The following is a 17787-nucleotide window of genomic DNA, read 5'->3' as shown; positions in this document are numbered from 1 at the left end:
AAAAGAAAATTGATTTCATTAATATTTTCTCCTATGTTTCATCATAAATTTCACGAGACAGCAAGTAGATGTTTTTTTTATGTAAAACGAATAACAATTAAATCAAAGCAACGAACTAGATTAGATATCGAGACACGTCTATTTGCGTTTCTATCTGGAACACTCGACAGGGGAATTACACAAGGATGACACGCAGATTATACCAAAGCTTCGATTTTAATCAATCTCATTATCGAACCTTCCTTTACTTTTTTTTTTCTTTTTTAAACGTCGCCCCGTATCAAGGTGATCGCGACGATAATACAATGTAGCACGTTTCAATGCGCGCTTCTCGACGACGCCTTTTTTTTTTTTTTCGTTCTTCTCCCAATAATACCGGTAAACGTGTCTTGGCTCGCGGTATTATCATTATCTGACCGTACTCGTGATTATCGGATGCTTTTTCTAGATAAAGCCCACTTTATTAGTTCCACAGTAAACAGCATAAATTTTCCACTATAAAGCGTCATCCTAATGAATCCCCAACCCTCCTCGATGTAATTTAATTACTTCGATGCAATTAACTTACATCGTTATCGATAAAATATATTCTGCCGTCGGATTTTCATCGCGTCTGCTAGTCTCCTTCTTGTTTCCTCTTTCACGCGTATCCTCCCGTCCTTCGGAACGGCCAGACCGCGTCACTCCACTCGACTCGTTCACTAATTTCGTCTGAATGAGAAGGTAATTAACGCGATAAAACGCGTGTCTCGAACCGGTTTCGTCGTTGTTTCGTACTAAGCTCGCCCCCCTACCGATGCTCCAGATAACGATAACAGAGTTTCACGCGATGCTTATACATATTCCGCGTCCGCTTTCCACCGTCGAAGTCTCGCCGGATCTCGAGACAACGATCCCGGTTCTCGCGCTTGTACTCGAGGATCTATACGTGACGCGATCGACGCGTCGTTTTTATCGATGGCACGTTCGATTATTGAAATTACGAAACGGGATCTGGAACAGTGATGGGAAAGTCGCTTTCGGGTGAGAAAAGATACCGTGTTTCTACTCGAGAAAAAGCATTGTCCGATTAAAGGTCGTTCACATCGGAACGATACAACGTACGAACGTGGAAAGTGTCTCTCTCCCACTCTTGGTTCGTCCGACTGTCTGCGCTATCCGTTGCATTTTCGTCGGCACTCTTATCGTAGGGTTCACGTGACCGAAATTATCGCCGGACACTTAGCCACAGGTGAGCTAGAAATTTGATTATCGAACGATTCTCCTGGAAAGAATTTATTTCTCCAAGTTTCAATTCTGATCGGTTAATATCGATCACAGATAATTCTTGTAACGTTTGCGTTTACTAGAAAACAGTACGATAAATAGTATTACGGTATGAAGTCCATAGATATTGCGCTATATTGCGTTGTACTATCATAATATGTTATCTAAATCCACTCTTTCTGTATCGTTACTTCTCACTCTCCCTTTCACAATCGCAGAATCGGGCCTAATTATGCAGAAACCTGTCAACCTTAAAAATTACAAAAATTTAAACTCATTTCGAATCCCACTTTATTTTGCAAAAAAATTATCAATCCCTAGAACAACTCTTACGTTATACAATCATTGAAACAATCAAGTCTCAGGGAACTAAAAATAAAATTAAAATCTCCAAACTGAATCTACTTCATTCCAGATCATCGGAGGCTGGTAGCTTTCTGGATACCTTGGCCCAATTCTGTCCACAGCTCTCTAAAGTCTCGATTAACACGTCCTATAGAAACGTAGCACTGTGACCAAACAAATCCCATCGAACTCGACACATTCACTGGAGCCTCCGCGGCAACTTTAACCCCCCACTGTTTCAAACCTGACGAAAACTAAAGTCACGCGTTAAGCACCAACACAAGTACCTACCCAGACAGCGTTCACCGAAGCGTCCAGAGAGTCGACCTGAAATTTTGTCCTCGGGACCAGCAGCGTCGCGACTACACAGCCCTGAGCAATCTGTTTTCCCGCGGTACTCGAAAGAATTGAAAATTCCTGCTCGTCCAAGGGTTGAAGAGGTCGACGAGGGGTGGCGAGAGACGGGTCCAGATGGAGGAGACGGAGGAAAGCTGCGAGAACGGACGGAGGACCAAGGAGAATGAGGAAGAGGAGGGGAAAGCGGACGCGGATAAAGCGTTCGATATAAGATTAATAGTGGAGGCCGCTGACCGAGGCCTGTACACGTCGACGAGAGGGCGGCCTGGTCTATATACGATGGTGATTCCTCTTTGAAGGTAGAATCGTGGGCAGTGGCCAAATTGAATCCTGCTTAGGACAGGCGAACCACCGGCACGGGTGGACAGGGCCAGCCCTCGAGCACTTTCTCCAATAAATAAATTGCTGCTCCGTTGCGTCGGATTCGCGCGGCTCCTCGAATTAAAATTGTCTTCTCCCTTACCGAGGGAATGTACGGTTTAGCTTTTCGTATAGCTTTCCTCTTTGAAAGGTTGTTTTATGGTAATTACACATCTCGTTCTCTCGTTGAAGTTGAATAGATCACTTTGCGAAATTGCTTCGTGTCACCGAAATACGATTACACCAAAAATGAACAGGGTTCTCCTTGTCCTGAATTTACCTGTCGTTTACTTTCTTACCTTGTTCTGTTATTATTCCTACGAATGAAACTCAATTAATAAACCGAGCGCAGTAGATTCTGCAACGAAAAGATTTCTCCGAGACTTTTTCGTCGTCCCCGAATTGACGATTGCATTCTCAGCACAAAAACCCACCTCCCCACCCGGTTCGTCGTCCAATGAAGAATAGGAGACAGGGACCGGGTAGACTCACGCAGGTTCATGCCAGTCCGCGATTAATCGCGCACGGAAATGGAAGGACGTGGAAACGAGCGTCGTCGGCGGACGCTTCTGGCAGGACATTGGCCAGAACGAATAAGTAATGTAGAGGTCCATTATGCTGAAACGGTGAAGGGTCTGGGCGACCAGGGTCAGGCCAATCCCCCGGAGGGCCGTTAAAGTGAAATACTTCTGAATGCAAGGTGGCTGGCCACCTCTCTTTCCCTCTCTTTTTCTGGCCCCCTCTTACGACCGCTCCGTTCTGCTCTCTTTTCAGTTCTCTCTCCTTTTTCACTGTCCCCGGCTCGGACCCTCGGAAACGTTGTGCCCCTACTCCGTCCATAGGTAAATCGTTGTTATCTGGACAGTGATAAACCCGTGAATAGAGTTCGCGCCTGCCCGAACGAATGAGGGGTAGAGTGGCAGCGCAAAGGGTGGCGCGCACCGATCATGAAATGGATGGTTCTGTTTATGCGAACTGGTCCTCGGCTCGATACAATTTCGGGAGTCTATTCTCGCGACTTTTTGGGCAATAGAAATACAGGGGTTACTGTTGTTGGAGATACAACAGGGTGGAAATTTGTTTCCGGAGTACACTTGGTAATATACTTGTTTTCTGGTTCGGGGGAAATGTGATTTCGAAGGACCATTAAATGTCACGGATACCGTTGTGTAGATTTTTTTTCTAGTCTTTGGATTGGCAGAGCTGATTTAGATCATTTAGCAAATGTGATTAACGGAGATAATATGTAAACAATTTGGCATACGATATTGTCCAGTGACTTTCTTCGGAGTTATTAGGTTTAGATTTTATTCTGTGCAGAGTTTTGCAGTCATAGTTCTTTTCAGCCGTCTTATTACTGTCTTGTTACTGTAGTATTATAAATAATTTCTATCTCACACCAATGTGCTATTTGATATTGTTAAAACCGCTTGAACCTCCCTATTCCCCACCCCCCAGCACTGCAAACGAGTTATTCTATCTCGTGTTAACCGTAATAACTAACCGAAGATCGAATCCCTCGGAGAAAGACAATTATTCAGAATTACACGGAATTCCTCTGTAACCCTCGGTATTTTTATTTTCTCTCTAATTAATAGTATCCACAGCGATACGCCAAGTAATTGCATTCTTCTTTTCTTTCTCCGCGAAACGAGAGTAGCCTTCGAATACCGCGCCGTATACCTCGAAATATTAATTATTCCGCGTGTGTTGTTGCGCAATAATTCGCCCACAGGCGATTCATTTATCGCCAGTAGTGGCGCGTTTTAAGCGCATATATCCGTTCACCTGTGAAATTCGTTATTTTCGCTCGAGCGGAGCTTTCGAATCGGTCGTCGAATTGTGTCCTGGAAATTGGCTCGATTATTAATTTGTCGAACTGGCTATGGGTCGCCGGCAATATTAGAACTCTTTTGGATTTGTACGGCCCGAGGCGTGTCCCCGGGCCACGATTCCAGAATCTACGGCTTGGATCGACGGTTCCTTTAATCTCGTGGTGTTTGCATGCTCACCCTCTACACGGTCCCTCTTCCACCCCACGGAGACAAACGGAACCAGCCCTAAAGGGGCGGTGATTTCGACGGTTCCACAGCATCCGGGTCCTGGAAAATTCAATTACGTTCGCTCGTTTCGCGAGGAATCGCGGTTATTGACCCACCTACCTGAAGTCGATCAATTAGACTTTTCATTGCATCTTTTTGTCTCTTGTACAAGAATCTTTCTCATATCAAGAACCAATGGTTAATTCTTAGACTATGTAAAACATTTTTTAAAGTATTTTCTTTTTATAAACAGTATGCTTTCTCACAATAAATAACAGCACTGGTGGTCATAGTAACACCGTTTTTCTAATGTCTGGATATCATTCGAAAAAATTATGTTCTGCCGATCGTCGGAAAATATTCCCTATAATATTGTTGCTAAATTGATAAAATAGACTCTACTATAAGAAATAAATGCAGTTAGATGGTTAACCGTAGCATCGTACCCATTTATATTCTTGACACTAATTTTCCCAATCAAAGTACAGTGTATCTCCCGCTGGTATCCCCAATACAAGATGGAACCCTAAAGAATTCGATATTGCAAGCGAAAGCTAAGATGGAGTCGTTTCTTCTTTTTTTTCGCTCTCATAAGCCCGCTGGAAGTTGGCATACGGAACAATGGAGGGTCCACCGTTCCACGGAGGAGGTCAGCGGCCATTCTCTGATGATATTGATTAGCCGACGCCCTTAGTTAGCGCCAGCTACACTTTCTTCGACCTCCCCCGGCCGCTTTTCCTCTTCGCTCTTGTTCCACTCTGTAAACGTTTCTTCTCGCTCCCTCAGACTCCCACCGCCCGTGGAACACTTCGGTTGTCCCTCCACTCTCTCTATCTCTTTCTTCGTTTCCCTCGGAGCTGTCTATCTTTCTCTTTCGCTCCCGTCTTCTCTCCCTCGTTAACGAACGAGAAACAGACCGGGGGTGCGAGATGCTGATAGAAAGAGACCGAGACCGCGACCAAAGTCTTTCTCTCTCCACGACTAAATCATTCATCAAGCAAATAATACCGTGGTCTGAGTCACGTTTCATGAACGCGGGGGTGATATGGTATTTGCGTGTTTCTCCGTGGCTTCGATGCGTCACGTACGGGGTGTCTGGGAAATCCGCACTTGACGATCGTCCCTGAGATTCAGTGGAGGACCACTTTATGTTGCTGAAGGCAGAGTTGGACATAATTCTACTCGAATAATGAAACATTTAAACGGTTGATTAGATGAAATAATTGTTTGTCAAATGTCGACTTGTTGGAGAAGTGTTACTTGTGTTATAAAAATTGGAATTTTCACGTTTAAACGATTACAAATGAGAAGTACTTTTGTATCTTTCATTTGTTATTCGAAACTTTTTATGATTTAAAAATGGTCACGTTATTCGTATACTATTTTATGTAAGTGGACGATGAAGTTTTCATATTTGTAGAAATTTAAAGAATTTACAGAGTAATGTTAATAATTTATTGTTAGGATATACAGATACATTGTAGGTGCTTGGAAAAAAATTATAAAGCACTACAATAATAATAACAGTAGCAAAATCGCTTCCTGTATTAACAAAAGGAAATTTTATACGAAGTTCTGCTAGAACCATCATTAGCTGTGCTCGTTAATGACGCACCGCGAAAATTCGATACACCCTGCGTGTATACGTACGAGGCCACGGAAACGTTCCGTTTGGACCCCTGTGTAATTAGACACTGCAGCGCAGAACAGCATCCAGAAGCGGGCATTGTTCCTGGAAATTAAGGGAAACGAGGGAAAGTCCGGAAAACTGGCAGGAATAAGGGGGATCCGTGAGGGTTGCTAATTACGCGATGCTCGTGAAGGGGGAGAAGCCATTTTCTGCGCAGACACAAAGACCCCAACGCGAGTTATATTAATACAGGGCGGAAGGGGCTCCGGGAAATTTGTTTCGGGAACTCCTTTTGCAATTTGATGCCGCCTGGATATCACGTACAGCGGCTGTACGAGTAATTTCTCGTTGGTTATTCTCGTTCCGAATCGAACTTTCTCTCCTCATTGGGAAATTTCTCGATCGAGATTTCATGACGTCTGTTCGAATATTTAGTAATTCATAAATATGATATCTCAAATGAACGCAGTTTCGAATTTCTAATCGCAGCTTTTATATAGGGTATAAAGGAAAGTTTTGTTGGTCTTTCTCACCTAGGTTTGTCTTTTAATGAAAAATTACCACTTTGAAATTTGTCGAACCATCTTTGGTAGGTTCTTGAGATTACTGTGGCTTCGACAAAGACACCGCCATAAGTTTCCTGCTACTTGCACAGCATTATTTCTTTTTTGATACTTATAGAATATGTTGTGCAGGTACGCGAGCAAATTATTAACCGTATCGTACTCTTCCTACAGGTAAAGTTTGGATAGGCGATAACGAGGTCGCGTGGCGGACCGAGCAGTCTTTCAAGAGGACCTCACCCCTAAATCCCTGCGCAACCACGACCACAACCACGACGACAGGTGGCGGAACACCGGCACTCCCCCACCTGTCACCACCCATAGCCGCCCCCGTGACCACTCCCGATCACAGAAGCCCTAGTAGCCTCCACGTGAAACTCGGCATCTCTCCTGGTAAGTAAAAAATTTGTATTAAATACTATCCATTAATTTCCAAATTATTATAACAGAACATTTTTCTCCATGTTTTACGTTTCCGGATTTAGTACGTTCGCGAATGCACGGCGAGATTGAGATTGTACGATCGTTGAATTGTTGTTTCCCGCGGCAAAAAAGAAACTGGGACGGTAAACCCGAACGGTAACCGGCTTAAAGCAGCTCTTTCGGCGAGCATCTTTAAATAATGCAATAAGCTTGATGTCATTTGCCGGACAATGGAGAGAGAGGGCAGTTCCTTTTACGGGAAGGTCCAGTGAAATTGCCCCCTCGCGCAGGTGCGTGTTTCCGACCCTCGACAAAACGTGACTACCCGCCAATCACGATCTTCTCTGATTCGCGACGCTCCCTCCGCGTTTCATCGTCTTCCCGATGCACTGATAACGACGAACAACCGACAATTTCACAAAAACACAAGAAGATTTGTTTCTTTTCGTTCGTGAATTCTTCGATAATAGAACTTCAACAACAAAGACTGACGAAGTCTCTATGTCGTTGTTAATTCAACAAACGCAACAACTTCGATCGATTCTAGGTTTCACAAGATAGTCATCGAAGCACGTATTCGCATAAGCGCCCGTACTATAATTAATCAATCTTTTATTTTTTATCGTAACGTGACTTGAAACTCGGTTAATCTTCCCGATAAAGACACTAGAAATTCTATCGAACACAGGTGTCGAACATTCGTCGATTGATTAAAAATATTCAATGAAGAAAAAGAAAATCATCGAGAGTAACCTCGACTGAGGCGCCGCGGCGCGAAAAAACGCGACGTTCCATCGGCCGGGGCTATCGATCCGAACCGGAAACCGGGTCCAGTAGCGTCCACGAAACTCCTGAATTCAACGGAGGAACGGCTACTCTCCTTTCGTTTGCTTAAATAAACATTGCTCGAACAATAGCGTTGGGGCCCTGATCGGGCCTCTCTTGCTGGCAATACGATCGAGGACAAGAGAGGGGAGGGGATCCGTTTCCCTTTTTCCGGGGAAAAAGAGAGGAAGCACTCCGCGCGGCATGTTTAATGCATCGTTCAACATTTCCATGTCAAACATCGCTTTGACTCGCGGAATTTAAAACCGTCTGGGTCGCGCATGCACACACACACACACACACACATGCACGTAGACACAAAATCGGAATAGAGAGGGTGTACGTGTGTGCACGCTGATGGGAAAACTACCCATCTTTATTTACCGTCGAGCCGACCACTGGACACAAGGTGCGCTAAAACCGGATCGATAGGGGTTGAAAGTTGAAACGCGAGACTCCAAGGACTCGGAGAGTGTTTCTATGAATTACTGGCTGAAGTAGACTTTTAGGGGTGGAATTCGTTTAGGGGTATGGAAGGCAAATGTCAGATTGATATTAGGTCATATTAAATTGTTCCGAGTAGCAGTAAATTAAAGAACAATATAATCGAGCAAGATTTGTGTGTTTCTGGGGGAGGGTAAGAAACACCAAAGGTCCTCGAGTTTTATTTATTTTCCCATTTAATTCCATTTGTTTTTCGTTTCATTTTCTATTATCGGAATAGTGAAAGTATTTAATGAAAATCGTATCACCAAGGATTTTCCGATGGTTGTGTCCACTTTAAGGACGACGGTCTGCAGGTCGAAGAGAGCAGCCCTTCCGAGTCTATTTGCCTGGCAAAGCTATCCCGGTGCCCGGCTGCCAAGTGTGTTTATTCGGTATATCAATAAGGACGAAGTGGAGGAGACCGAGGACGAGGTCGGTCGTCTCCCCTCCAAGGACTTCGCTCCTAGTCCGACGACAGCCTCTATCCGCTGGACAGCTTGATAACATTATGTTTCTTGCGCCGACATATGCACTGGTCGGTTTTTGAAGAATGAGCAGGGATGGCACCCCCCTAAAATGTGTTGCGGACCCACGAGCTCCGAGGGCCGTGTTCGACGATTCGATGATCCTTTCGGATCTGGAGGCTGCAACAGCCCTTTAATAGACCTATATAGTCGCACTGGACAAACGGGTGGAGGTCGAACGATATATCATTCGAATAGCTACAAACGTCGAAGAATCAAGATTCCTGTTAAATTTTCCTGCAAGAAATATAGCGTTCGATGGTAATTATTATTTCTAAAGGGAGCGATTGAACCTTTTCTATGTAATATATCGCCCAACAAGCATCTAGGACACAATTAATCATATTTTAGTGTTTCTTGTTAAAACTTTTAACTGTTTCTAATTTATGCTGCAAATTCTACTAGGATTGTAACTGAGCTAACAACATTCACCTAAATTATTTTCATCGTTCTTCTACATTCTTAAAGTCTAATCTCATTGCGTATATTCAATTGGTTATCAGTAGCACTTGTTAAATGTAATCTTGTCCTCCGTTGGAACTAACGGATCAAGAATCAACCGACACGCGACCAACACACGAGAAACTGAACGTAGAAGAAGACGGACCGCGGTCAAGTGCCCCTTAAAAAGTAATCTTTGAAGTCAGTGAACTGTGTAACGTAGTCCCGTCGCGTGTAAATTACGCGTCCCGTCTACGGGAAGGATCCTTTCTTGCCGTTCTCGGATGTATCTCTCCCCGGGGACTATCATTCTTCTCCTCGGGTCTCTTCTTCCCCCCTGAGGTATTTAAATTCCGTTTATTCGACCGACCCTGAGCAAATTATTTTGCGTGGCTGCATGTTACCTCCGGTTGAACGTCCCTCGCAAGAAATATGTTCACAAGAACGTATGTGGCTTGCATAATGTTCATGAGACAACATTTAGTACATCAGGCTATCAATGGTCGTAAACAATTTGTACCCATAGATATATGAAACACCACTTGTACGGATGAAATTTGAATTTGGATCGCGTAGTTATTTGTTTTTAATAATTTTCCAGCCTCCACGATGTCGTTCGTATTTCCATTTTACCGTCGACTTTTGAAATATCGAGCGACGACCATATGCGAGCCAATAACCAGGGCTGCTACACTTTCCTAGTACATATATATATATGAACGTTTCATATAAGGTGGCAGGGGACGTGCACGGGGGCGAGAAAGGGTGGCTTGAAATATTGGCTACATAGATTTCGACCATTATTGCCGGCGTGTAAAACACGGGGCGACATTTGGCGCTAAATCGATCAGGGCCGCGCGTTTCCGTCGCGGCGTGTCCGATGCTCCGCCATTCGCGACCGGCCAATGATGTTTCGTCGGCTGTTGGAACACTTTACACTGAATTAAAAGGATTTTTTTTTTAGATATTCCTACCCGTTCTTTTTAGATATTCCAACTGGTTCTTCGATTAATCAATGTCACCGTGACAGACAGACAGGCCTTATTTTTCACGTACAAAATTCCATAAGTCTGTACCTGAATAAATTCCAGTATGTTTTTCGCAGTGTATTCCATACGTTCGAAGCAATGTTCTGACCGATGTGTCTATTACAGTAAACAGAGGGGGAGATGTTTTAATTAACGTATAAGTACGTTGTCCTGGATCCTTGCGTCCTGAAAGATCATAGCAGTTCTGATACCTCGGACAGGAATCGTATTCACGTGTATAAGACGCGAGGAATTGCCAGACCATGATGAATTCCCAAGACAATTAGACGCGCAGGTGAATTCATTCGAGTCCCTTTAGAATTGCAAAGGATCAAAGAAATCGTAGATTAAAGAACGGAATACGCTAGAGATGCGTTCCCCCTTATCTCCCGCCACGATTCATCCTGCCCGTTTACAATTCCACTCAACTTTCAATTAACAAATATAAAATTCACCGCGATAATTTCGTAGTTCCAGTAGCGGCACCAACGCGATTAAATGGCGTAAATAGCAGGATCTTGTTGCGGGACGGCGAATGTATTTATGGGGAGAAAGAGAGAGACAGACGGTACTGTCTACGTGGGGCGGTCTAAGAATAACAACGAATAAAGTATTCTCGCCATGAATATTTCGTATCTTCTATGGGGATCTCCCTGCTCGAACGTCGTTCAAATTGAATTCTGATTTAACTGGCCGCGAAGTCTTGCCAGCCAGCAGAAATACATATATCCCTCCCCCTGGATGCTCCTGGCGTCGGTCTTGCGCGAAGGCAGGCCTCCGGTCGATTCCTTTAGGCGGGAATTTTCCGTCCACACGGAGTTCCGAAACGGGGAAATAGATCTACGGCGACGAGTTTTCACAGTTCTCCCTCATATAAGTTGCGTGATTTATCGTCACGCAGTTAAGACTCTGGAATTTATAGCGACCGAAGTTTTATAGCCGGGCGAATTGTTTCGAACTGCTGAAAGCTCTCTGCCCCGTACGTTCGCGTGCTCGCGCCGGAAAATTCAATTAAGGGCCGGAACATGATTTTCCATTCGACACTGCACTCTCGAGGAGGTACAAACCTGTCTATCGAATATGCTTCCGACCAGGGACACTGGAGAATGTGCTTGGTACGCACTCGATTTTCATGTTTAACGATCACAAATAAGAAGAAAAGAACGATGATAGAATTACATTCGCAGAAAACACGAATCTAATTCTAGGTTAACAGGTTAATTCGAACTAGGCCAACTTCTTGTCGACCATTTTTCTGTCAAGAGTACCCAGACGTGGCAACTATAATAAATCCAAGCTTCACTCGCGTGCCGTCTCTCTTGACCAGTCTTCGCGCGAAATCACAGATAGAGAACGACGAAAAAAAAAGAAATGGAATATGCACCGATAATTGATGACCGGGTTTAATAAGCAAAAAGACGTTTCTGTGCGTGGTCACAAAAAAGCTCGAGGCGGTCGCGTGGTTCCACTCGCCGAAAGCAGCTGCTGCTCCACTCCGGCAAATTAGCATCGGGCTATAAACGATAGCGGTTTCGACGGCGGCAGTGGTGCGCTCGCGCGTTTGGGAAGCGGCGGAGTTAATTGAACGGTTAATTAGGCCGTGCCGAAGTGGCCATGCGGTACGGTCAAAATCCGTCGATGATTAGCCGACTGAGTCTGAGATCTTCATTTGTCAATCGCGACAGGTGTTGTACGGGTTACTTTCTACTTGGAGAAAGTTCAGCGAAAATAATTCGTGACTCGAGACGCGACGTTTTCGTACAGAAAAGGATTAGACGGACGATGGTTGTATTTGAATAATCTTTACACTAATTTAAGAGGTGTGTTGGAACCCTAAACATTATAAGGTTTATGAAACTATCGAAACTTGAAGTGCTGATTTTGTTTTGTGGGTTTCCAAAATTTCTAATCACGAAAATAGTGCTCCCTACTCTAATTCCTTCCATAGATTTCATAAATGTAACCACTTGGATTAGCTTTGGAGCACACGGCACAAAGTATATTTCCTGCAAAAGTAAAGGATATAATTATACATTCGTTTAATAAAAATAGATTGTAAAGATCGGTGTGTGAAAGAAAGTGAAAACGTCGAATGAAATCGGAGCACGTCCCTAGTTTTTGTCAAAACAACTCGTTCTCTTTCGTCACCCATTGTATCGCAATTCCCCCGCGAACAGTTTCTCGCATTCTCTTTAGCCGATTCAAAGAAACGACTGCATCGCTTGCGTTCCACCGGAAAAGTCGAGGCTACGAAGTCCGCATTAAAGATTAATAAACGATCACCTGGAAAGTCCTCGATCGGGGGCCGCGTTCCAATGGTTCTCTCGCGGGAAGGGGAATTTACGCGAGTGATCGCGCCTCGAGAAAAGGTACCAATTACCTCGAAAATTTATAATAACGCGCGATTTACCATAATTAATCGATTACACCGGCGGGACGTGCGTTCTGGCCGGGGTCGGTGGCGTGCGCGCGCGAGCTCACCGCCGCGCCACGCCAGCCGTGGGGAATTTTTTGAGATCATAATTTTAGATAGGCCGCTCCGACGTTCTCGCTGACGCAAATGGCGGTGTGTAGGCAAATTGAGGTGAGATTGGAGGTCAGCACTCCGCCGCTGACCGTTACCACGGCTCGCCCCGGTCCGTGTACCGGGCGATACGAAAGCAATTTGCGACTCGAGCCATTCTCGATCAGGTTCTGATGAATTTTGTCCGATAGAACCTCGAAATATGGTGAACTGAAAACGTGCGGGAAATGTTCTTTACGATAGCGAAATTAAATAACTAACTGTACAGTAAATATAAAAGAGATCCTATCGAAGTATCTAGTACCTTTAAGACATAACGATCATTTCTTCTGTTTTGACACAGGTATTTCATTAGTTACTATTAGAAAGTAAGTTTGTGATTCACCTGTTAAATAGCGATGCAATGACTCACTACGGAAGTTCCTACGTTTCATTAAAAGTACAGAGGATTCGCATAATAATTGTACAATTTTCATATTCGAACCGAATACCTCGACATTCCAGAACGTTCCAATTTTTTTTTTTAGTTAGAGTATACTGGATTGGCATAAAAAGTTCCCTAATTGTGTCCCAAACGATGGTACTCCAACATCAATTTTCCTGTTCGATTCCACGGATAAGGAAGAGAAGTTCGCGGACAAACATATGGGGAAATTATTCAAAACGATCGTTCGGAGACAACCGGAGATGCAGATTAGCGCAGCGTTCGGAGTGGGAGGGGAGCAAGAAATCGCGGCGGCGCGTTATCCAGAGGGCTATTAAGATCGCCGCGAACGGGGTATTAATAGCGGGAACCGATAAAAAACCACGGTGGAGGATCAATTATTTTCTTGCCACAGTTAACGCAGCCGTTATTTCGCCTCATATCGGCGCGGCCGTACATGTATAATGACTCTATTTCAGAAAGATCGCCCGCGGTTTTTACACGTTTCGCAGGCCGAAAAAACGCGACGCCGAGACAGGTGCAATTAACGAAAGAAAGCTCGGAAAAATTGACGAACCCCGAGAACCGTCTACGAAGACATGCAGTTCATTAAATGTCGAAAATAGAAGAACGAGTAAAACGTTCTGCTCGAGCACACGCACACACATACACATATTTAGTTGCTCTATTTAACCGTCCTGTCATCCCGTCGGGGATGAGCGTGAATACGTAACAACCTCTGGCTTATTCTCACGCGCAACCGCCGCTCCTGACAGCGTCCAAAGAGAAACCGTGGAGGTTAAAACCGAACTACTAATTAAGGATCCCACGGGACTCTGGCGAAGGGATTTTTATCGTCTAGGCTGCAGCAACGTTCGATGCTTTAGCAAACGGAACATCCTACCGTGTAATATTGAGGATCGCTTGTGATGGGAGAGGATCTCCGAGTTCTGCGATCCTTCAGGAAGAACTGATTTTTCGATCTGGCTGAAATAGGTACCTTACAAGTATTCAATGATGAATTAAAAACGGAAGGAAGACAGTAGGCGCGTATGTGCCGTGAAATATCGAGGATCGTATGTGATCGGTACAGGAGAGGATTTATGAGTTCCGTAATCCTTCAGGAAGAACTGATTTTTACAATTGTTTCAACTACCTTGCAAGTATTCAATAGCAAAGTAAAAACGAAAATAAGATAATCGGCGTATACCGAAGAAAAGAATAAATACACTTCGAACGATTAACAGAGTGCATTGCTTCTTCGATCTTCAAGAACGTCTCTGGGTATATACACTTATCATTCGTGGATCGCGGTCGCCAGGCCCTTTCGAAGATGCACGCAGAAGAACTGCAACGGCCGAATCAGGCGGGGGGGAGCTCTCCCTAATTTATACGTACCGCGTATTCCCGGAGATATCGAAGATTCGTGATTTCTTTTCCGCGAGCGTTGATTTATGGGGCTGCGCGCGGTTTTGCAGCAGGAGCAGTCCCGGTAACGTTCACCGGTGAGAGGACGTTCGCGAAGATTTATCGACGCCACCGAGCAGAAAAATACGCGAGCCTTTAAACGACCATGTTATACAAACAGGCCCGTGGGTCCATTACGGGGGATGATTCGATCGAGAATCGGATTCCCATCGAGTATGTTGCCGCGTCCACCGTGGCGAGATTCCTCGTTTCACCACTGAGAAACAACGTTTAACCGTTTTTTGAGAGTCCCGTGAGGATGAGGAACGATCGGTATCACCCGGTACGTGAATCCGCGCGAACCACCGCGTAATACCAAGGGATCACGGTGGACCGGCTAACGTGATTATTATAAAGTCAATACGTTGCTAACTCATCAGCCGGCTCCGCCCTCTAACAGCCCGGTAATATGCACCGGCCAAGAAGTCAGTTACGCTCTATCAGTGTTGCTTCCTTCTCCTTCCATCTTTCGCCCGGTTCCGCCTGAACCCTCCCCCCACCCCCCTGTTTGCCCCTCTTCCTCTCAGTCGATCCGTGCCCGCTTTCATTTCTTCGTACCCTATCGGGTCCTCTTCTCGTTCGCTCTTCCAGCTCTTCGCCAGGAGGGCACCTCTCGCTTCTCCCCTCCGTTTAAGAGCCGAGAGTGTGTCTACCTACGTCGAGGATAGCCACGTAAGTGCCTATCTACGCGTGTAACCTACCGTGGTACTGTATCGCACAGGTATGGTACCACACCGGCTCTCTGGCACTCTACCCGTTCGCTTTTGCACGTGCAATACACGTTCCCTTTCCTTCCTCCCTCCGTCGAGGTACGTACACCCCTCCCTCCGTACGTATCTGCCGGGATCTCGAACGAGCCGCACGAAATCGCTGCCTGCAATTACCCACGAGAAATATATTACTTAAGGATTGCCCGCTAAGAACCGCCAGGCGATAAGGATGCTTCCACGTCCGGCGATCACCGTCGGTCCTCCACCCAGCGAGAACTTTCGCCGATGATTATTTCGATTTCTCTTTCCGATCGGGAAGACTGGACTCTAGATGGGAGGGAAGACCTCGATGGTTGCGTGGATTCTGAAGGTGATAAGGCGAGGATGAACAACACCAGGGATGGTGATTAGAGGTGTGCGAGGACTACTATCCAGGTACTCTCTGTTTGCGTTGAAGACCGATGCGTACACAGCGTGTCGATTGCTGGGGCGTAAGTGTTTAGAGTTTAGGCGAATGGTGCTGATCATCTCTCATGTAGCCTTCACTGTACTTCCATTGCGGCCAATTTACCTCGAAGAGATTTCCCCGTAGATTCCAACGGATCCGAGATTACGCCACAAATGGGAACGACTTCGAAACGAGAAGGGTCGTTCAAAACCCTCGGAAGTAAATACCTGGACGAGACAGAATCCCCCGTGTCTAAGCGTAAATTATCCATTTTGAAGATCTCGATCTACAGATAAGGAAATATATAACCGAACAAAACTGTCTCCGCGAACTCTGTCCCCGTGATTATATTGGTCATCGTATCCACATTTTCGGGATTATCCAGGTAAGGCGCCGATCCTTCTCGATGATTCCCTCTTCACGGGCTCGTTATCGCGCAATTAACCACATTGTTCCTCGATCGTGGGTATACGTGGGGCCGGTGATCTATGAAAATTATCGATGGTTATCGCGGGCCGGGTTCCAGCGACGTGATAAATGCACGCGGCTCACGGCCCTGCTCCGCGAGAGTAACCGATAACGTAATACGGGGAGAAAAGGGAAAAGCAAGAGGCGGTGCGCGCGAGCACCACCCAAGGTATCTGTTACATGCCTTATGGACAGCACACGGAACGCGTTATTACAGCCGTGCGCGCGAGAAGCGGTTAGAGGAGAGCCGTGGCGCATTTTTTTTTCCCTGGCGAACGAAGTTCAAGGTCCGGCTTGGGCTGGGTCGTTTCATTCATTCGTGTGAAAAGTGCACGCGTGTGCAGTGTGTTGCACCGACCTGCCCGATACTCGTGCTCGCACCTCGTGGACCATTATGTACATACGTGTAGATACATGCATCGCGACCGGTGCACATCTCGATTCAGTTTTTCGCTAGGTTAAATGAAGATATCGAATGCGTGACGACGCTATCTCGATGCTTTATTTATCGCGGTCCTCGCGGATGGGTTTCAGTTGGCTGGACTTACAAGAAACGGAAGGCACGGAAGTGTCCCCCTCCAATTTTGATGAAACTTCGTGTGTCTGTTAAGCAGTGAAAAATAAGGGATACGTATTTTCTTTTATCGGCTGAAACGCGATTTTAACCCTCATTCGTTCCTTGTGTCAATTTGACAATTTCAAAAAGAATTTGCAAATTTAACTATTTGTCACTTCATTGTATTAAATTTTACCACTGTTTTTTCCATGATGAAAACGTACATGATAATAAAAAAATAAGCTCGTGCGACGTTAGAGCCTTTCTGTGATAAGGTAGGCTCGTAAAGTGTCCCCAGGAGGATCTTCTGGATACAATTTTCCTTCACTGCATTCTTTCCCAACCCTTCTTGCCTTGGCCCAGAATCACCGTAAGGACCTTCGAAGGAACCTTGAACACCGATAACGAAAACATGTCCGTGTCTCAAATAAGCCTTGTGACACATCGCCGGGATACGCAGATAATGCATCAAAACCACGCGAGCTTCAACAGCATGTTCTCTAACTTCACCTAGGATCTTCCTAAGCTGACTTCACGACCGGTTTCATCTCGATATAACACGTGACAGCGTCATATAACATATATACAACGCGTTTCCCTGTATACCGCATCGTCCAGCGGGATGAATTCAAGAGGAGAGTGCGTGTCCGTGGCGGTAGAGACGTATGTGTGTGTGTGTGTGTGCCTGGATTCTAGGGTCAGAGGTTAAGCGGCGTGATTGAGTCTTGCTTACAAGGAGCCGCCCTTCGTTGCTCCTCTCTCTGGGTCCTACCTTCTTCGTGGGGAAGGAAACCATAATGCAATTTAAGCCATAATACTTGACTTTAAATTGAAAAGATTGCCCGGGGGATGCGAGGGAGCCCGGGGGCTGACTATCCGTGCTACGGCCACGGAGACGGC

General features: G+C 45.4%; 1 protein-coding gene across 1 annotated transcript in view; it reads left to right on the top strand.

Moving 5' to 3' along the window:
• The window catches only part of LOC107192217 (POU domain, class 2, transcription factor 1-like), a 121334-nt gene that overhangs the window by 59905 nt on the left and 43642 nt on the right, over positions 1 to 17787 (top strand). The window contains exon 3 of the mRNA XM_015581427.1: positions 6738 to 6956. Within this exon, the coding sequence (XP_015436913.1) occupies positions 6738 to 6956 (219 nt within the window). The remainder of the gene's footprint in view (positions 1 to 6737; positions 6957 to 17787) is intronic.

Source organism: Dufourea novaeangliae, unplaced genomic scaffold (assembly GCF_001272555.1).
Source record: "Dufourea novaeangliae isolate 0120121106 unplaced genomic scaffold, ASM127255v1 scaffold299, whole genome shotgun sequence".
NCBI classification, from domain to species: Eukaryota; Metazoa; Arthropoda; class Insecta; order Hymenoptera; family Halictidae; genus Dufourea; species Dufourea novaeangliae.
The sequence above is the reverse complement of the archived record's forward strand: the minus strand, read 5'-3'. Positions and strand labels throughout refer to the sequence as shown.